At 38.0% G+C, this 20,571-nt stretch overlaps 3 protein-coding genes across 7 annotated transcripts; 1 reads left to right on the forward strand and 2 right to left on the reverse strand.

The window, feature by feature from the left end:
- The first annotated feature begins 1,293 nt into the window (after positions 1-1,293).
- LOC105058978 (uncharacterized) lies at positions 1,294-15,865 on the forward strand. Of its 5 annotated transcripts, XR_003798328.2 has the most exons (14): positions 1,294-1,528; positions 2,089-2,142; positions 2,781-3,067; positions 3,154-3,228; positions 3,352-3,410; positions 3,503-3,638; positions 4,361-4,457; positions 4,628-4,694; positions 8,951-9,049; positions 11,049-11,138; positions 11,748-11,902; positions 12,282-12,383; positions 13,859-14,142; positions 14,912-15,865. XR_003798328.2 is itself a non-coding variant. In XM_019855512.3 (13 exons), exons 3-13 carry the CDS (start codon positions 2,815-2,817, stop codon positions 13,869-13,871), a joined length of 1,146 nt encoding a protein of 381 aa, XP_019711071.1. In that variant the 5' UTR covers positions 1,294-1,528; positions 2,089-2,142; positions 2,781-2,814; the 3' UTR covers positions 13,872-15,865. The 5 variants fall into 5 exon arrangements, 4 of the variants coding, with proteins under 4 accessions (XP_019711071.1, XP_073106106.1, XP_073106105.1 ...); XM_019855512.3 differs by having other exon boundaries at positions 13,859-15,865; XM_010942079.4 differs by lacking the exons at positions 13,859-14,142; positions 14,912-15,865 and adding an exon at positions 13,219-13,803 and having other exon boundaries at positions 1,295-1,528.
- On the reverse strand, positions 14,834-15,586 carry LOC105058979 (NDR1/HIN1-like protein 6). The gene has a single exon (XM_010942080.3). The coding sequence runs from the start codon at positions 15,584-15,586 to the stop codon at positions 14,834-14,836; it is 753 nt and encodes a 250-aa protein (XP_010940382.1).
- Positions 15,866-17,648: 1,783 nt separating the features above from the next.
- LOC105058980 (uncharacterized) lies at positions 17,649-20,478 on the reverse strand. Its single transcript, XM_010942081.4, has 5 exons — positions 19,858-20,478; positions 19,409-19,551; positions 19,125-19,312; positions 18,251-18,364; positions 17,649-18,172 (listed from the first exon to the last, which is right to left on the reverse strand). Exons 1-5 carry the CDS (start codon positions 20,095-20,097, stop codon positions 18,042-18,044), a joined length of 816 nt encoding a protein of 271 aa, XP_010940383.1. The 5' UTR covers positions 20,098-20,478; the 3' UTR covers positions 17,649-18,041.
- Positions 20,479-20,571: the final 93 nt, after the last annotated feature.

Below are 20,571 nucleotides of genomic sequence, written 5' to 3' on the forward strand. Positions count from 1 at the left end.
ATACACTCATGTAAGCACATAACAGTGCTTCTTGGGGTATATGCTTATAATATCCCTAAAAACTTAGGAAGTTTTGTTTGTGATTTGTTGTTGATGCTGTAACTAATCGACAAGTTTATCTTAAAATAATTACCATATAATCTTAGCAATGATCAAAAATAATTGAAATAATCTTTGAACTCTTTTGATTGTAGCTAGATATAGATTTTGCTCATAGATCCTCCTCATATTGAAGAAATAGTTGTGATTTTTTCTTACAACTATATAATATTATAATCAATCATTTTTTCTCATAAGCACATTCATGACTACATATTTTTATACTATATAGAGTATAATACGAGGACTTAAGACACGGGGAGCAAAATGAAGTATCTACGAAGGATCCGGCATAGTCATTAGAGATCATAATGTCAAGAGTTGATTATTAAAACATAACCATTCATTCAGATCCTCCATTGTTATTTTAATATGTTCAAGGCAAAAATTTATATTAAAAAAATTGTTAATTACCACTCGTATATGTTAAGCATAAATGCTTTGTTAGGGTTCTGAAAATGTGGCACAAAATTTTACAAGTACAAACAAATAAACATACAAGTTATTTTTTTAACTTATATATAAGTTAATTATTAGTCTTATATCTTGAAAAAAATGAAAATCCAAGCACCACAAGTAGTTGGTTGCTAATCTTTAGACCACTCTAATTTGTCACTATAAATTTGCTAAAAGATTTGACTCCATGTAGATAGTCAGAGCATATGCATTGATAATAATAACGAACTACTCTAACAAATTATTCTCATATCAAAAAAAGCAAAAAAAAAAATTCTCATATAAAAGAAAACAAAAGTTAAACACAACACAAATAATTTATAGTTAAGCATAAGAATAACTTACTACTGAAGACACATACTCCTTCGAATCACAATCTATTTGTCCCTTAAATTTCATTGGACCACTTTATCAAAAAAAAAAAAAAAAAAATCATAGTCCTACAGCATGAATCCTAATTTGAATTGTATGGCCTCTGAATATCCAATCCCCTCATCATCCCTAACAAGAAAAATAATTAATGTAGGTTTAATTTATAAACCTATTAAACAAAACTAATTTCTCAGAGGGGAGGATCCATCTCGGTTTCTGTGCAGCAAAAACTCCTCAACGTCCCAATCATTCCGCCAGCCAAGCACAAGCCAGAGACCTTTTACTCTCGGCCGAAAGGGAACTCGCCACCCCAGCCTTTAAAAGCCTCCCGCTTGGGCGCCATTTGGACGCTACCCGATTCTCTCTCTCTTTCTCTCATCCCCCCCCACCTCCTCCCCCACGGATACCTCAGCCAAGAATCCCCTCCACTTGTAGGGTTTCTTGATCCCAATTCTCTTGCTTTCTCCGTCGATTCTTCCCATGGGCCCGCGAATCTAGGGCTTGCGTTTGAGTGGTTCTCTAGACGGTGGCCTGCCGTCTCGACCCGATCCCTCAACAGGAACTAGCCGAGGAAATGGGATCCTAATCGTCTTATTGCAGTGTAATCTCTCTCCCTTCGTTATCTTCCGTTGCTCGGACTGTTTCCCGTGTCGATTCCTCTGGTTCCATTTTAGATCGACTGAACTGTGATTGCTTCTGGTTTGCTTTCGATCTGTTCTGGGTCAAATTGTCTCCAAGATTCGATCTTTCTCACTCCGTTATGGATCGAGACTCGTTTCTTTCAAGCCAGAGATACATTTTGGATAATTTGCTTGCTTGGTGATGGTGTTGGATTTGTTTTAGATTTTTTCTGGACGATTGCTTGGATTGATTTTTTTGGAAATCTTTTACTCGAGTTCAGTTGGATAAGTGCTCTTGAAGTATTCTAAAGATTAAAAAAGGTTGTCCTTTTTTTCAAGTTTGACGTCCTGCTTTCCTTTTAAGTTTTCTCTTCCTTGAGGAATTTATTAGAACCTATATATGTAGGTCAAGTTGCAAGCATTTGTTTGCTGTCTGATTACCATCAGCCAAAGGAACTAATCCATGTCGTCGTGCCTTCTGTTTTTCTTTCCTCCCATCTTTTTGTTGATTTGTCTTGTGACGTGTGAAATACTCGTGCAGAGATCAAGCATTGCTCAAACGGTTCAATTTAGCTTCTGAAAGGCAGAAGAAAAGGTGAGCGGAATAGCTGTCATATGAGCTTGCAAAGCAAGTTTTTGAATGTTCTAGACAAATTAATTCTGATGTAATGCCCGTGAGTCACCCAGTGCTTTGTTGGTTGGCATTTATTTAATCTCCCTTGTCAGTGATTTGACTCGGAGGTATTCACACCACGCATCATCTCTGTCTTATGAATTGATCTGGTATTGTCAAAGTGAGTTGTCCAGTAGATTTTGGACATATTTTTGCTTTTTCAGAGGTGCTTTTGTTCCTGAATATTAAGGATTGCCTTCTTCTTCTTTTTCTTCTCCAATTCTCTTGTTTGCTTTCCTAGTCTTGATTTCGTGTCGGTATCCTCCTGGCAATTGGTCAACTTCAGGGTTTTGTCCCATGTGTACTCTCTGGTTGCCATGAGGATTCCCTTCATCGTTACAAAAGCAAAGTGAATCGTATTAGCAATCTTTAACTAAAAATAATTGTATTGCAGGCTTCAGGTATTTCCAGATTTACTTCCAGTTCTATATTCGTCATCTTACTATAATAGATTTAGCAAACCACTTTTATCATCTTGGTTGTATCATCTTATTTATCTATTCTTCTTGCTTTTAAAGGATTTCTAATGTTGTTTTTTTTTTTTTCAATTTTCTTGTTAGCTTAAGTTGCATTTGCAGAAATAAGTTCCAGGATATGGGATGCCTGGCATCGAAACCGAGAGATGCAGGTGGAAACAGGAGACGGCCAGGGACAGCTGTGGAGGTGGCCGTGTTTGTACCAGGTTTACGCATCCCTAAAAGTGTTGACTTATCTCAGACATTGGGTAACAGCTTGTCAAGAAATTTAGTGGAACGCCTCTCAGCTCTGAGAACTCGCATAGTTGTTATGGCTGCCCAGGAGGCGCCAACCGTGACAAAGCCTAGGCGGAAGACAGCTACACAACATGGTTTGCAGCTTTTCAGTTTTTATGTTGTTTTTGTTTCAGCCAATTTAGGTAGGAACATACCTAATAAGTAGTTTTGGTGTCCGCAGGAGGTTCTTCATTGGCTGATCTTCTGCAGGCTTTGGAGGATTACTTACCAGTGCTACTGGGATTGGTGAAAAATGGTAGTCTAAATGATGTAGTGTTGATGACTTGACTTTGTAATTTTCGTTTATTTTCTACTCTCAGACCATATTTATTCAGTTTGTTTTTAACTCTTGACGGTTGCATGAACTATACTTTTACAGGAAGTCAATCAAAAGATAAGGTACAGTTTGTATGGGTTAATCAGGAGGATGTTGCGGAGGTGGGCCTCTAGACCACTCTATGATCAAGGGATATTTTCTTTGATGAGAATAGGGCAGGACTGGTGGCTGATACTGATAACTATCTTTCCAGGAAACAGGGATGGCAAATGCTTGGTATGAGGTGTTGTCAGTTCTACACCTGATGGCTATGCTATGTTTATCTGAAGCCAATTCTTTGCTTCTTCCTAAAATGTCTAATGATTGTTATCAGCTAAAGGTATCTGAAGGTGGGTGCTAGGTTCTAGCTTTGTGGGTAACATAGATTATCATCATCTTCTATCCGGTTTTCACTATTTTTTGTGCATCTTCCATCATGCCTTAACATCTACTCAGTCAGTTGAGTATACCCATTTTAATGAAAACGCATTGCTTTCAAAGCTTAAGAAAAACCTAGGATCTTAGGATCTAATGTCATATTTATTATATTAAATTCATGTCATTCCCACTTCAATTTGTTCCCATGCAGACATTTTTCATTTTTGCTAGCTTAATGCTGGTTACATGAAATTAGCCACAGCTACTAAATAATTGGGCCGATCATTTACTTTATGAGCTGTGTAATCTCACTCGTCTAAATATACTTGTAATTTCATAAAGTAAAGATCCCAACCATTTTCTTGTACTCATAATCTAATTTTTCCTATTACTATAACTTTATATCATCTGAGGGTGGCCTTGGTGCAACATTAAGACCGTTCCATTGTAACCTGGGTATTGTGGGTACACAAAAATGCCTCTTTGCATGTGGGGTAAGGCTGCATACATTTGATCCATCCTGGACTCCATGGTGGCGGAAGCCTCGTGCACTGGAACACCTTTTTTCTTAATAATTTTATATTTTCTGACTATTCATTGTCACATGAGCATATTCCTGTTGCTGGGAATACATGCATATAGATGATGTCAGTAATGCAACTTATGATCAGCATTCTGTGCAACTTTGTTGCAGAGGACCAACGAACCACCATTGATATTTTCTTAAAGGCAGCAGGGTATCTGGATTGTGCTATTCAGCATGTTCTTCCTCAAATTCCTCCCGAGACAAGGTTCAAAAAAATCACAAGCTCTTTTTAGCTGTCAAAGCTTAATGAAAATTTATTAACCTTTTTTTTCCCCTTATAGAACCTGTGTGGAATCTAGGATTTTTTTTCTATGGTGTTTGTATTGTTTTGGAGCTTAGGATGTCTGACATTTTCACTACTGCTATGACTTGTAGGGAAGATCTTCCTCTAGACCTAGCTGAAGGAGTGCTGCGAGCATTTTGCATGCAAGCATTGGGTCAGGTACTAACTTATTCAATATCTTTGGTATGTTATGTGCTGTTTAGGCAATTATTCTTGAGTTGTTGGCTGTGAATTTGCTCTTCTTAATTTCCAAAATATAACTAAGACTCGTTAGTGCAACTATTTAGAGTTTTATATTTTCTTGCTAGGCTTGGTAATTTCTATGTACGACATTTGTTCTAGCAGCCATATTATCTTTAAACTCATTGAGCTTAGAATATAATATGGGTTTAAACTATTTATTGATGTAAAGATGCGTTTCTTTTTATTTTATTAGTATCATGGTCCATCTTAAAGCCTGTGTTTTAAAAACATGCTTGCTGAAAGAATGGACTTTTAGAAGGGCTATTTTTATGAAGTAAGAGTGTGAGACAGAAGACTCAATTTATCACATGTTCTTCATCTCATTAACAGAATTTCGGGTAGTATGTGTTCTAAGGCTGATATGGAGAATTTGAGTGGTTCTAAAGTGTGTTTTGGTAGTGAATCTGGTATACAAAGTGATCTAGAAGAGTTTTTTTTAAAAAAAAAAAAAAAACAAATGAACAAAACAAAAATATGTCATAATAATCACGTAGATTTTTGGTAGGGTGTTGACGAGTAGGTTCATCGTACGAAGTAAAACTATGTAAAGTTACAATCAGCTACCTATGTTCGTGGTTGGGCAACAAATGCAGCATAGATGACAATCTCGGGGTAAACATATAGTAAAGCCATATTGAGATACTTTGATCATGCAAAATGAAGAGCAAAGGTCCCTGTGAGAAAGGGAATGCAGGTGTAACTGTAGAAGGGGAAGGAGGAGTTGGCTTAATGAAGCAGCTTGATTTACTTGTAGAGGTAGAGTTTGATAAGGTGTAAATTTTGAAAATGAAAGTGAGATAGAACCAATAAGTTTGGGACATGACCTAGTATAGATGTGATGACATATAGAGTAGATACTAGATAGAGAGTCAATCGTGCTGGTAGCAGCAGGTTAGATTATAGAAGCTCTTTTTTTTTTTTTCATGTTTTTGCTTGCGGTCTGTTTTATCATTTTTAAAATTCTCTATTATTTGTTTATCTTCTTAACACTCACTCTCTAATTATCAGCTGGCTACTGGCTCCCAGCCACCTAATGCAAGCCTCAGTATTGGCATTGGACAAAAAAAAATTCCGCTCAATCCTTTTATGGCGCCTTCTTAATAAGATTTTTATTCACATGGTGCATCTCATCCTTAGAATGAGGGTTGTTTTGTTCTTGATTATTGTAGGATGATAATTACACTTTGAGAATCTGTGAAAATGATTTTGGAAGTGTTGTGCAGGGTGGGTCGGAGTTAGATTGTTAGCTTCTATATACTTTGTCTTGATTGGGTTGCCAGATCAAGTTTAAGAACAATTTCTTGATTCGGTCTGGGATTAGAATAAAAGAAAATGATTAGAGGAAAAGATTGATTTAATCTTGCAAGATCCAAAAATGTCTGTTATTGATCAAATATTGATCGATGGCTGCTTTCAGGGTTTGGAGGGACTAAAGAGCATGATTAAGACTTCATGACAGATTAGTTTCCTTGGCTTTTGGCATGGTGGAAGAGATATATTGTCATTTGGAGTACAAACTGCTTCATTTAAAGCTATATTGATAATAATATATTTTTCCATTACATGTTTGTTTCTGGAGCTCATGAGTTGGTAACAAAACCAAAGAGCTTTCCAAGTGACTTTTCTGGAACTGACGGTCTAATCTAAAGCATAGGAATTCATTGTTTGAAGTGAGAAGGTTTGTTGAATGACAAGAGAGAGGATGATTAGGGTTTGAAAATATGGAATTTTATCTTTGGGCTAATTGGTGTTACTCATCTAAAGTAACACCTACAGTGTTGTTTGGGATCAAGGACCTTGAGTAATTTGCATTGTAATGGATGTATAGCTCTGGCTCTATCAGTGTAAACCATCTACTATATGCATCAGATAATTAATGAGCTTCTTTCCCACTCATGGCCCCTCAAAGATTTCACTTGTTATCATTAGTTGGTAGATGATCCAGTTGATCAGACCATCTAGCAAACCAAAATGTCACATGCCACTTGCATGATGAGCTAGCTTGTCTCTTCTTCATACTTTGTTTAGTATGCAGCTCATTTCTGCATTCTTGGGCTTAGCCTTCATCAAAGTTGGTTATATTGTTCCTGATAAAAAACGTTCTATGATTACCTTTTGCATCATGTTAAAGTGAAAGCTAGACAGTCTTCCTCTCCAATAAAAGGCCAAGTATTGTGCAGAAATTGACTCCACTGCACACTTTGTTCTGCATTGTGGGACCGCTTGAACTTCTATGTCACGTTTCTTACTATTATTTCTTTGATTGCCAGAACCTATGGCGGGCGTAGGTGTATGTGCGGGGAAGTGAATATTTAGAAAGACTTTTAGTAAGGAAGTGGTTAGGAAGGGGGTGCAGGTTCGAGATTCTGAAAAGATTTCGAAGTACGTGCGTTGCTCTAGGTAGAAGATTCTGGCTGCTAAGGTTGTTAGTATTCTATTGGTTTCAAATTCTAGCATATAGCTATTAGCTTTGTTCCCATGACTGAGGCAAAATTAGTTTGTATATCCATTAGTCAACCAATTTTAGTCTGGCACTTTGTCAGTTACTTATATCTAGTCCACTAAGCAGCTCAGGAGATTCTTCACAAATACCATATCATGACATGCTTTTAATATCTATTAGGGAACACCCAGTACATGTTATCTTTGAAGTTTGATAGGTTGCTAAGGCTATAGAGTATAGATTGTATACTAGCTTGTGTCTAAAAACACAGTACGTAATGTATGAGTGTGTTTTGTCCTACCCTGTTGGATAGAGTGCATTACCAAAACCTTGAAGTACTTGGTATACTTGCAGAATGTATTATGATTTCTTCTTTTCCCCTTATGGAGATAGCATTGCATTGTTATTATTACATAAATTTATAGTTACAGACCCTTATCTGCTGGACTCAAAATCAGATTATCAAATTTCCTGCTTTTAGTTATAAAGCTAGTAACTTTTGAATAATCCTAAATATTTATAGCATTATTCATGCTGAAAGAAACCTAGATGGGTTTAAGTTATAAATTGGAGAACCCATCATATGCAAACAAATATGATTCTATGTAATGTTATAAGCATCTTATCAAATCCTACTTGGTCCTTGAACTTCATCACTACTTCAACACCACTACGGAACTACTAAAATTATAATAAAAGAGATTTATGGGCAATGATGGATGGTACAAGTCTTGTTTGATTATGCTATTTTTTCATATATACAGGTGGCAACAAGCATACTCTTACAGTGCTTACATTTCTTAAATTGGGCATGTTTAATTTTATTAAGCATAAACTTCAACAACTTAGTATTATGGTGGCTGTCAAAGTGAACAATTAACAAGCAAAGCTGTTGAAAATTGGTATGCTTATGATCACTAAGATATGCAAAATTTAGATTTTATGGTTGTATTGGTTCTACCTTTGTGATACTAAGAAACTGTAGGCATTCAGGTCAAGATGATCTTTGTTGCTACATGGTGCCAACCAGGGTTTTGTCATCTTTCCTTTATTTTTTGATAAGTGGTCCCAACAAATTGAAGGTTCGAATCATTTGTTTGTTACATTGAATTGATCAGGGTTATATATTTTTTGAACCTCCTAATAGTAGTGGGCACACTGATATTTTTCCATCAGTTACGTTCTTGAAGTCTTTGAGTATCATATACCTGAAGGCTGTTAACAGTATAGTTGGAGGATGACTTATTAGGTGTGCCTATTCTGTTAATGTTAATTACATTATAAGCTTGGTAGAATCCAGTGAACAGTCTTTATCAATCTCTTAGCATTAGAAATATAAAATCTCTTCTGTATATTTACGAGTGTTATGAAGATTTATCTTTGCTTATGTTGGTCAGTAAATTAAGACAAACATTTCAACTTTAGTGATAAGCGAGTGGAAAAAAAAATTCTAATTCTATATAGAAGAAATCCACCTAAGTTCAAGGTATTTTCTTTAAAGTATTGAGACCAAGAACTGGGTCATGATGCTTTTAGATTTTTGTCACTTTTCTGTGCAGTATTTTTTAAAAGAAATTCTTAATGGGCACATTATCCAAATGTGTTCAATATCAGGTGGCACATTTAGAAAGGCTGGTCTATCCATGAGCATTTTCTTTCTGTTTAGGCTATTCAAATTAGTGAAATATCTTCAATACCCTGACTTATGTTTGGCTTTTTCCCCTTATAGAGTGTCGATATTCAACTTGGGATGGCGATAGATAGTCCCAAGGCCACACTAGCTGTGAAACGAAGGTTGGCATGTGAGATGGTCAAGTGCTGGCATCAGGTATAGTAACATTTCTACCTTCATCAGACACCACCAGGCCACCTACAACTTCTATCCTTTCTACCTTTCTGTACATTCACTTTCGTTGACGGATTACTCTCTCTCTCACTCATGCTTATTAGAAGCGGACTGGACATTGACTCGGCCAAAAGATTGGGTCACCGGTTCAACCTGTTGGACTAGAGACATAATAAAAATGCGTAAAATTTAATTTTTTATAATATCTTCTTCTATAAGAAGTAATAATTTATTGTCATTGGTGGCCAATGGGGTTTGGGGATGGAATTGGCAAGTCTGAAGGGGGCCATAGCTGGAGGTCAGTGGCAGGGGGGAGGGATTGGGGCTAAATTGGAAGGGGCTGCAGTTGGATGTGGGGGAGGGAGGTAGGGATGCTGTCTGAGGTGAGGGTGGTAATGGGGCTGCAGGCAGATGTGTGTGTGAGAGAGAGGTGGGGGAGGGACTGGGGCTAAATTGGAAGGATCTGTCATTGGATTTGGGGAGGTGAGGAGTTAGGGCGAAATAGCCTGAGGCAAGGATGGTAATTGGGCTGCAGGCAGATGAGAAAGAGAGAGAGCTGGACAGAACTGGAGGGAGGTGCTGCAGCTGGGTTTGGACTTTGGAGGTGGGCCTAGGAATGGAGCAAAGGGAAGAGAGATGTAAAATTTATTTGTTTGTCTTCTAAATTTAAATAATACATGTTCTAAATAGTTCCAGTATTACTTTTATAATGATTCCTTTGTAAATACTAATAATTCATGTATGTCAAGTTTCAGATAACAATGGGCAGCCGATGGGGACTAAGGATGGTAACTTGCAAGAGGAGTCTAGGTATGTGCAGTGGGAGGGGGTTTGGTTTATGGTAGGAGGTGGGGTTGGGGATGTGACTGGGGCTAGTGGCTCTGGGGCATGGGGAGAGGAGAGCGGCTGGGTTTGTGGAGCTGGCTGAGAATGGTGCATGAGGGTAAGGGAGAGGGAAAATAATTGAGGCTGGCTCAAAGGGGGACAGAAAAGAGGCAGCTGGCATCTTCATCCTTGTCAGTGCTGGTGCAATCATCTGTGTGCACATCAGATGAGGATAAGGGTTAATGTTAGGATCAAGATTCAGTCTTGGAGTTATCTAAGACAATGCTCATAGATGCAGTAGTTACAGTTTGTCAATAGTAAGATATCCACTGCAAAACCAGGTGGAGAGTGATTAGTGATATGACTTTCTAGAATCCTCTGCTGTCATTCTTTTCTGATTTTCATGTTTGCCATTTTCGTTGGTTTTAAAATTGTCTTTATACTTATAAATTTAAATAGTTAGTAAATTTTATTTTAGTATGTTAATGATAGTAGATGTTTGCAGCATCACCTATCCCTTTCCACATGAAGAAATTACTCTATTCCAAATTTCTGTCATTCTTTTCTGATTTTCATCTTTTTTGCCATTTTCATTGGTTTTGAACTTGTCTTTATATTTATAAATTTAAATAGTTGGTAAATTTTATTTATTATGTTAATGATAATAGATGTTTGCAGCATCACCTATCCCTTTCCACATGAAGAAGTTACTCTATTCCAAATTTCTGTCATCCGCAAAGTCAACATGCAAAAAGCTTGCATCTGCTCCTAAATTTTCTTTCTTAAACTTGAATACAATGCTTGCTTCATACTTACGATCTAGCAAGATATTCTTCGCACTTTTACCTATCCTTATGTGTGTATTGTTTATTTCCATACGGACTTCAATCTTTTTGCACTCACGGTGCTATAAGATGTTTAGGTTTTGTATACAGTGTAAATAAAATTGTGCTACTACTAATCTTTTCTGCATGAACTGCAATTTCTTGGTTTCCATGTCGTCTGTATCTTAATTTTTTAAACTATCATCAATTTGCTAACAAGTGATATCATGGTTGGGTATACCTAATTTTTGTTTAGATTCCATATTAGTGTAAATATGTTATGCATAGGCAGCTACAAAATGATTTGTACTGAAGTATTTCAGTCTAAACAGGCCCACAACAGCATTACACAGGTTCCTTTAACTGATGGTTGGGGGGGGAAGCATCACCTGTTTATTAAGTGGAAATATGCTGAAGCAAAGGTAATTAACTGTTTTTTGTTTTGTTTTCATGGTTCCCAGAGATTTCATTTGGTTATTGATAATCAGATGTTGAAGTTGTGGCTAAAAATATATTTTCATGTGACAATTTTTTGTTAGTGTCTAAATACTCCTGCTACAGTTCATTGCAGACTTGAGTGACAAGCTTAAGATAATGATATGTCGGTTCAAATAGTTGATAGCAGTGAGTAAATTATGCTATATTTATTCATACACTAAAGTTTGGAACAAAAATTTCTTGATGGATGGGATATGCATCGGAAGTGTGGACAATGCAATTCTCTTGAAACTATTTTGGAGAAGTTTGGCTTGGAATCTTGAATAGCAATTGATGATGATGTACGAGCTATTTGCTTGTTGATTATGTTGAAATATCTGAACAAGAAAGAGAAGATGATTAGATATTGTAAGGAAAGAAAAGACATGTTATCCTTCCAAGTGTGCTAGCTTGCTTCCAGCACAGATTCTGGAATTCCTATCTTTTTCCTCTGGGTTTCTAGAAGTGTAGTATCTGATAGTTACCTGCCTTCTTTCTAGCAGATCTTTCTTTCAGAACTTAAAATATTTAAAAATCTTTCTCCTCATCACCAGGCTGCTGCATATTACTACCATGGGCTTATCCTTGATGAAGGGAATACAGAGAAGTCTCATGGGATGGCTATAGCTGCTCTGCAAGCAGCAGAAGAATTCCTCAAAGAAAGCAAAAGGGCTTGTGAAGTCTTCAATGCAATGCCTCCTACATCAAGGTAATTGCTAGCCTTCCTCTTTCATGTGGCTTTTGATGGATCACTGTCATTTTGTTTTTGCTATTTTTGCTGTAACTAATTTAGCCCTTTTCTTTTCTTTCTTTTTTCTTTTTCTTGTGTGTATGTGTGTGTGTGTGTTGGGGTTCACGCAATCACAATGACCATGTTTACTATAAGTGCTCCTGACATGGAGTTATAGGTACATAAGTGTCCTCCATAACAGATGGTGCAGTTGGTTATGTAGTTGCATTTTCATCATGATCACTTGTTAGACTTGAAGGCAATTGTAACTGTTGGTCAATATTTCTAGGATGGATTCATCATTTAGAATTATTGAATTATATCATATCTCACATCTGTAACTGTTGGTTCTATAAAGGAACCCCCCTCTCTGGGGATCTGCAAGGTATCTTTTGGAGAAGATCCCCAAAGATGCATCCAGCAAGGCTCGCATCAATCAGGACCTCTACAGTCATGAAAGGTGAGTTTGCAGTTCAACTTATCATGTTGGATCTAGTTCCCTCCTAAAGCCAGCTGACAATCATTGTAATCATTTCAATGTACACTTTGAAACCCAGACAATGTTTTATACACAAGTTGATTTCTTAGTTAACACTATCACAGTTCACTAAGCTCCTAGTTTCATAAATGCAAATTTGCAGATGTGATATAGATATGTGCCATCAACCTCTTTCCATTATTTGACTAGCTATAACCAGAACTATTTATCTAGTTTATGCCATTTCCTTAAAGTCGCATTTACGACATTGTTAGTCCACAATATCATATTCCTCTTGGGTCTTGTACTCTTTTATAGATGCATTCTTTTGGGACTTCCAATATAGTCATTCAAATGACATGCATTACTAGATGAAAACTTGAGAAAGATGAAATCTAGTTGACATGCAAGAGCAAATGGTTAGCCTTCTTGCATTAATACATATAAAATCACATAAACTAGAACATGCACACTATATTCCGGATGCTAAATTACTAGTTTTAGTGATCTTAAGTAGTAGTTATGGATGCAAATGCTGAACTTGGCAATTCATACTGGCTAAGACTTCTGTAACATGAACCCTGACTGACATGGCCTATAACATATTTGCTTCTTTACTTGGCAATTGGTACTGCCAAAGAATTCTGTAAAATGAACCCTGAACTAAAATATTTTAATATGGCATACAACGTATATCCTTTTTTCTTACTGTTTTGGAGCGGCACAATCTATAAAATGGCTCATGACTTGTCAGTGGAAGATTATTGATCACTGCAAATGGGCTGCTGAAACCCAGTCATCTTGGTGGCATTTGCAGGGTCCTTGAGCCAGCACCGACATTGCCAGATTTTGCAGTGGCTCTTAAACCTGATGATTATCAACTTCCTCCAGTGGATCCCTCATGGAATGAACAAAATGATCATCAATAGAAAACCCAGATCATATGGATCACATTGCAAGAATGCTGGTTGACCTGCAACATCATGGCATGCCTCCACATCAGGGAGGGCCATTTTCTGTTAGCAACATCGTGTGATACATTAATTCATATTCTAAATTTTTTTGTCTTTTGTTCTCTGTTCCCACCTTCCTCTCTCTCCCCAAAAAGAAGTCCTCACATAGCTTGCTTGTCAATGGGATGGTGTTGTGTACAAGTGTTTTATAGTGCATGTCAAATGTAAATAATGGAAAAAAAGAAAAGACTATTTTTCCCGTTAACCGACCAAAAAATAATACTAGCAGGAGCTGGTGGATTTATGCATGTGATATCATCTTGAGAGTGATTAATCTGATTAATGATGATATGCATGCAAAGACTAGCGCCAAGATCGGGCTGCTAATTTTGGACTTGTAATTCGTTGCACTCCACCCTATATAAAATCTGGAAAGGGGATGGCTTCAAGTTTGTTACCTTCTTCTTCTTCTTCTTCTTCTTCCTTTTTTTTTTTTGGGTGCAGTAAAGTGCTATGAGAGATGCTCCATAAAATGGGTGAATCCAATGCAAGTGAAATTTTACTCATAAAGCTCTTGCCTTCATTTGAACATCTTTCAGCAAAAGTATTTGTTGAAACAGACAACAGAGATATCCATAGAGAAAAGCTGATCAAGTTGCAGATGCTGTGGCTCATATAGAAAGAAAAATGAGGAGTTTGGTCCCAAAAATTGTAGGTATTTGGATGTTGATGGGATTCTTCTATCATATTATTACAATTTTGAATGAGACTGAACAAACCATTTTCAGGTAAATTTCTTCATACTTCTTATGTCCTTTTCTTCATACATTCTTGTGGTCGTTTTCTTGTATAATCTGCTATTATTTCATTTATGTATTGCTAAGTAAATTAATTATTGATGTCTAAGGACCAATGAAGTAAGTCAAAAACAGAACATGATATTTTAATATCAATTGCAAAGCAGGTACATCATAACTTACTTTAAAAATACAGTCAAACTGGCACTTGTTTATGCATTTTCATGTTTTCTTGGTATAGCATTGTTGGTCCCTCTGGACTTGGGTTGGTATTTCCTTTCTCTATTTCTTATTAGGTTTCACAAAAATGTTTGGACCGGTGGAAGTATGTAATTACTTAAATCATCAACTTTGTACCCTCATCTTCCATCCACTCAAAACTGATGACAAATTTTTCCTTCGTACGCATAGTTTTTACAAAAAATTATAACACCTGATCTAGCTTTGTCACTTAAACATATTATCTAATAAATATTTGGAAGTGCATTTTGAATAATTTAACTAGTATATTCTGAATAAATCAATACAAATCTAGCTGTATGAGATGGGGTGCATGACTACAGAAGATCTATGTATCTCCTGTCAAAAGAGAAGAAAAAAAATGCGGAGGAACAAACGGTAACTCAACCTTCCATATGAAAATATGCACCTCTGAAGATAAAAATGAAAGAAGAAAATGAAATCAGAGCTTCAACTTAAACTTGCAGCTGCTTGATTTGATGCTAATCTGATTGCTGGCACTCAAACTATTCACCACCAGATTGCACCTGACTCTGAAGGTCACCTTCCAGAGCTTCAGGCTTCCAAACTTCACCCTCACCGGCACATCGCCTTTAAAGAGCAGCGGTATCATCCCAGTCTGCTGCTGCCGCAGCAACTCGGTGAGAAGCTCGCCGGTCAGCTGGGCCTCACCGGTCATTATGATGTTCAGCACTGTCATGTTCTGGTGGCCCTGGTAGAACTCCGGGAAGCTCCCCTTGCACAGGCTGCTATCAGTGTACCACACGCTCAGATAGCTTCCTTCCTCATAGTAGATGCCGATCTTCTTGTTTGGATTCCTTGCAGTGACCGTCACGTTGAAGCTGGCCCTGACCATGTTATTGTCCACATTAAATGCCAAGATGCCGAGGCGGTCGACCGAGTACTTGGGTATCTTGGGATCAAAGATGAGGTATAGAATGCCAGCAGTGGCTCCAATAAGGATGATGAGTATGACAATGATGAGGGTGGTGCAGCACAAACACTTGCAGCAACAGTAGCAGCTCCTCTTCTTCTTGGCTTGCTCTGCATGGGCCACTGGGATGGTGCCATGCAACCGAGCACATCGATCGGTAACATCATGCTTTTCGGATTGCGAGAAGCTGTGGGATGCTTGTGGAGCTGATGGCGATGGAGATCCGACGTCCACCGGATGAATTCTCTGGTGATCAGCCATACCTGAGCCTGATTCTTGGCCACCCAAAAGTTAAATAAGTTGGGTGTTGTTCTCCTACGCTCCAGTTCTAACCTGAAAGCCTTGCGTTGGGATGCTCCCTCAAAGTCTCTTAATGGGTTATATGGATGGTTGCAGGCTTCGGATTCTAGTTTTGTACGCTCCCATGCTTGACTTTTGTTTTTTTTAGGTGTCGTGGTAAGTAGTGGGGTGCCTTCCAGCCACCTAATTGAATTCGTTAGCAACTTCTATTAAATGTTTTAACTACGGGTTTGTTTGGAACATGTTGTGCGAATAGGATATACTATTCATCTGGACCTCAAGATGCCAAATACGTATACCACAGGACAAAAATAGAGTTAATTTTTCCCTGGCTTCAATTAGTATTAATTTTTTTAGCCACAGGTTTGTTGGGAACGTGTTGTGTGAATAGGATATATTATTCGTCCGGACATCAAGATGCCAAATACGTATACCAGAGGACAAAAACAGAGCTAAATCTTGCACATTGTTCTTGTTCGCATTCAACAAGCCTGATTTGACCTCATAATCAAAGATTGGCAGCATACTTAGTGGAACCCAAAAAACCAACTAAAAGAGAGAGAGGTCTGGGGGAAAAAGGGTAAATAAGCCATCTTGCTTGACGAACTAGCTTTTCTTATATTTTGATTAAAATTAGCTTGCTGTAGTTGTTTGAATATGAGCCTCATTAAATATCGACACATGCTTGTAGGATTAAGTTTAAATAGCTCATCATTCTATACCATTAGTTTCAGTTGTTTAATCCAATGGGGATACTTTATTACGGTCAAAATGGTAAAGGCATGAACATGGATACCTTTAGTTTGATAAATATGGTGCATATTGTAAGAAATGACACCTAAGCAGGAAGCATGGATAAATGAAATCCTTAAATAGAAAACGGATGCATGAAACTGATGGATTATTTGTTAATCAATTTCATATTTTTTACTAACGCTTTGATCCAATCTAGGAGTGGCTTGTTCATGAATATGACTTGAAACGGGATATAATTAATCTATGCATTTGATAAAATGAATAGGCATATCTTTGCCCAAGATCCAAAGACCAATGTGTTCCTATCTTGTCCCTGATCAACTTGTAATATTTGTCACCTACTTGGTCTTGGAAGGACTTTTCAAACAACGAATATTTGGTTGCTGAAAAGCTTTTCTGTCCTATCTCCTCATTCCGGACTGCCATGAATGAGATGAGCCATTGACGGAAACATGAGGTGGTTCACATGATGACTTATGGCTGTGATTTATAATATCACTTTGATGTTGGCTGTGGCTGTTGATTTTTTTTTTGCTTTTTTTACCTTCTTTCAAGTATATAGCATGGAAAAGGCACCAGACCAACTTTGTTATACATTTCAAAAGACTGCAGGCCAGAATAATAATCTACTATAGATCCCAAATGATGACATGTCTTTATTACTACTTTATATCCTTCTACCATCATTTTAGCAGCATAGAGATATTAATCCTGGCAGAAACTAGAGAAAGACCAGCCAATCTTTATTTAAAAAATAATAATAAATTTAAATAAAAAGCAGAGTCGTGCTTTTTTTTTTTTTTTTTCACAGTCTCCCCCTCTCCGCATTATATTTTGGACAGCGTCAGATTGAAAAAAATTATTTTATGTCAGATTTTTATGGTAGTCTTGTAGTGCTCCATAACTTTTAAGGAAAGCCAGTAAAAAGAATGTTCCCATTTTGACTTAATTTAAATGGCTGGTAGATCCACAAATTTGACAAACTTGTACAATGAAAATTGGCATCACCCGATCTCAATTATTGATGCGCTGACAAGGTGACAAATAGCTTGTGTGCATCACATGGCTGCAAGATTGACTCGCGTTCTGAGTCATTATATGCAGTCCGAGTTGGAGAAATTCCATGTCTATGCAACCAAAGCAATCACATTTATTGGAGTAATCGCAAAGTTTTGTAGGCCATCATGGCAGCGTCCAAGCTTGTCTCTTCACTAAGACATTTCTTGGCAGTGAGGACATAATAGCAAAACATGCTGTGAACTTGTGATCATATTAAAGCCCTGAACTTTTCTTTATATTGCAACTAAGACTGATTGCTGGAATTCTTAATCATTACATTAGTCTGTATTGTTACCAGTTGAGCATAAATCTCACATACAAAAATTTCTCTCACTTGATTGTAATCCACTTTATCTGCCCCTTAAATAGAGCATCTGCACCAGGGGGAATGGCTTTCTAACATGACAAATGCTTCAAAAAATAATGATTCATAGACAATGCAACGGTACAACAATCCAACTTCTAGCTCTTTAAATTTCCTCCAGGACTCTGTTCCATTCCTGATCACTGCACTTCCACCCCCAACTGAAACTGGAACATAAATATAACAAACTGAAGTTGTCTAGAAAGATTCTGAGTGAAAACAGGATGGCAATCTTCTCTATGATTTTTTCACCAAAACAAAAAGAGCTACTCGGTTACTGCAGTAATCGGGATGCCATTGTGTTTGATCGACATGACCAACTAGAAACTCCTCCATTGCAATTTCCAAGAAGAACTCAAGCACAGCATCTGCCAAATAAAATAGGTCAGAGTAGATCCTATTCTGGGACAAATTTAAATATATGTATTATTAGCTTAAGAGACTACCGTTGCGGAGTTCTCCGGCCAGGAAAATTGTTGTGTGGCAGCCAGAAAGCTGCCTTAGTGTAAACAGTAGATCTTTGACTGCACCTTCGCTGTAGATCACATCTGATCCAAGTACTAAAACATTACGAATACAAGTCAGTAAAGGAGGAAATATTTCATAACAAAAGCCATACAGCAGTAAAAAGCTCGTCTTGGCTGGCCTACAATGCATAGAAAACATTGCCTATTGAGAATCATCATAAGTAGATTTCTTTTTTTTTTTTTCTCCCTCCCTGAACTGAAAACAAAAACAGCATTCTTGATCAAATTCCCAGATACTGTGAAAGCTGGGATTGGGAAAAATCCAAGAAGAGAGAAATTTATACGGTTTGCATTTCAGAGTGGTATGGCAAATCAATAGCAGAATAGAAGCATGATTCTAAGATTGTTTTCATATTACAGCTTATCGATTAGCGATCTCTGCTATGTAAGTTCATAGGTTTTGGATCTTCTGATAGATGGCACTTAGTTAACTAAACCTTGAAACATCAGGATACTAGTTAACTAAACGTTGAAACATCAGGATACAATTTCATTGCATTCTCTTGCTACCCCTATCCTCGGTGTTCTCCTATACCTCAATCGATTTCTATAACGAAAAAAAACTAAATTTCCACATTTTCTTTTCACAACATAAGAAAAAGCTGTCTAATTTCAGTTTTGTAAGTCCCTTAATGCTTCAATACCATAAACCAAGTTCCCAAAATACAAACACAAACATCAAAAAAAAGATTGGCTAGAACATTGGTGAAATAAACTCTAATTTCAAGTCACCAGCTAATGCTCTACAAAGAGAGAGTGCAATGCAACAAGTCAGAAAAAGTAACCGGCTTACCAAACTCCGGCGGGGAGGGCTCGATGAACTCAGCATCCAGCTCATCACCCCATGTAAGCTCACTGACCCGTGCTGATCCGCGGGCATTCCCTTCATCTACATTGTCTTCGACATTCTTCTTCAGGAGCCTCAGTCGGTCGGGAAGATCGGTAAGTATAACATCAGCACCCAGAAGAGCAGCAATACAACTGAAAAGCACAAGCAGTTGGTTTTCCAGTATGAGGCTCATATCGAGTCATGATCATTGGAGCCAGATAACTCTGAGGATAAGAAACTTCATTTACCCGACGAGGCCGCAGCCAGAGCCGAGTTCAACAACTCTTTTGCCTTGGAGTACCAGCCTTCCGGAATCCACAGCATGCTCCAGAAACTTGCCAAGAACTACTCCACTGTCCCACATCACCGCCCCCGTCACTCCAGGTGTGCTCTGAATATACGAATTCTCTTGTTTCAGTTACTCTTTATAGGCACTGCAAGTCCCTCATTTTCTACATTGACCAGGGACTAAGAAGTAATTGGCTCAAGAAAAAGGGTGTGGATTGTTGAAAAGCAATCCAATCATATTTTTCAGATTATATTTAAATATAATGTAAAGATTTTTTCTTTTTTATTGCCCGTAAAATCAGGCGTTGCGGTGGAAACCGACCGAAAAAACCCTAGTTGAGCCCGAGAAGGGGGAAGGGGATCCAAATAAGAGAAGAAAACGGATAGGGAGAGAGCAATAGAATGATACCATGGAGGAAGGGGATTGGAGGATGGAGAGGTGATGGCCGCAGGCGTCGAGGCGGAGGGAGAGGGAGGAGTGGCGGACGAACTCGTTCTGCCTCCGCGACGCCGGCTGCTGGATCGCCCACAGCAGGAGGATCTCCTCCGCCGCCTCCTCCACCACCCGCACCGCCACCCCGTACGACCCCATCGTCCTCATCGCCGCCGCCTCCGCCTCCTCGTCGTCCCTCGACTCCATGCCTTCCATAGTCTTCTCTTCTTTTGCGTCTACTTCACGGCCCGAACCGGACGAAGGAGTCGAAACGGGGAGTATCTCGCTCGCTCATTCCCGGGATCCCGCCCACCGCCTCAGTCGCTCTCGCCTGGGCAAAGGACGCCAACCGGGCCATCTTTGGCCAGGGCACGTTCGTGGTCAATTTTTATCGGATGATCTTGGCGGGTGCCTGTATACAGTGTGGGGAGTGTTTTGATGGACGGCTTCGATTTCATCAAGATATACAGAGAAGATACGATAAACAAACACGGTGTTCTTATTTTTCAAGATCAACGGTCTACCCAGAGCTTAATACTAATTTTTTTAAAAAAAAATTAAATTTTATTTTAATTTCATTCATGAATCAATACTTCAAAAAATCTGACCATTTTAATTTCAATTATAAATCAATAACTCAATGTGATGTAACGTATGCCTCCATGAATTTCTGTCAAAAATATTAACCCT

This window comes from Elaeis guineensis, chromosome 16, assembly GCF_000442705.2.
Source record: "Elaeis guineensis isolate ETL-2024a chromosome 16, EG11, whole genome shotgun sequence".
NCBI classification, from domain to species: domain Eukaryota; kingdom Viridiplantae; phylum Streptophyta; class Magnoliopsida; order Arecales; family Arecaceae; genus Elaeis; species Elaeis guineensis.

Coding starts and splice junctions, on each gene's coding strand:
- LOC105058978 (XM_073250004.1), top strand. CDS start 2,815: ATGGGATGCCTGGCATCGAAACCGAGAGATGCAGGTGGAAACAGGAGA. Junction 3,068..3,153: donor GAAGACAGCTACACAACATG/GTTTGCAGCTTT, acceptor TGGTGTCCGCAG/GAGGTTCTTCATTGGCTGAT. Junction 3,411..3,502: donor ATCAGGAGGATGTTGCGGAG/GTGGGCCTCTAG, acceptor CTATCTTTCCAG/GAAACAGGGATGGCAAATGC.
- LOC105058979 (XM_010942080.3), bottom strand. CDS start 15,586: ATGGCTGATCACCAGAGAATTCATCCGGTGGACGTCGGATCTCCATCG.
- LOC105058980 (XM_010942081.4), bottom strand. CDS start 20,097: ATGGAAGGCATGGAGTCGAGGGACGACGAGGAGGCGGAGGCGGCGGCG. Junction 19,313..19,408: donor TCTGGCTGCGGCCTCGTCGG/GTAAATGAAGTT, acceptor TGTGCTTTTCAG/TTGTATTGCTGCTCTTCTGG. Junction 18,365..19,124: donor GCCCTCCCCGCCGGAGTTTG/GTAAGCCGGTTA, acceptor GTAATGTTTTAG/TACTTGGATCAGATGTGATC.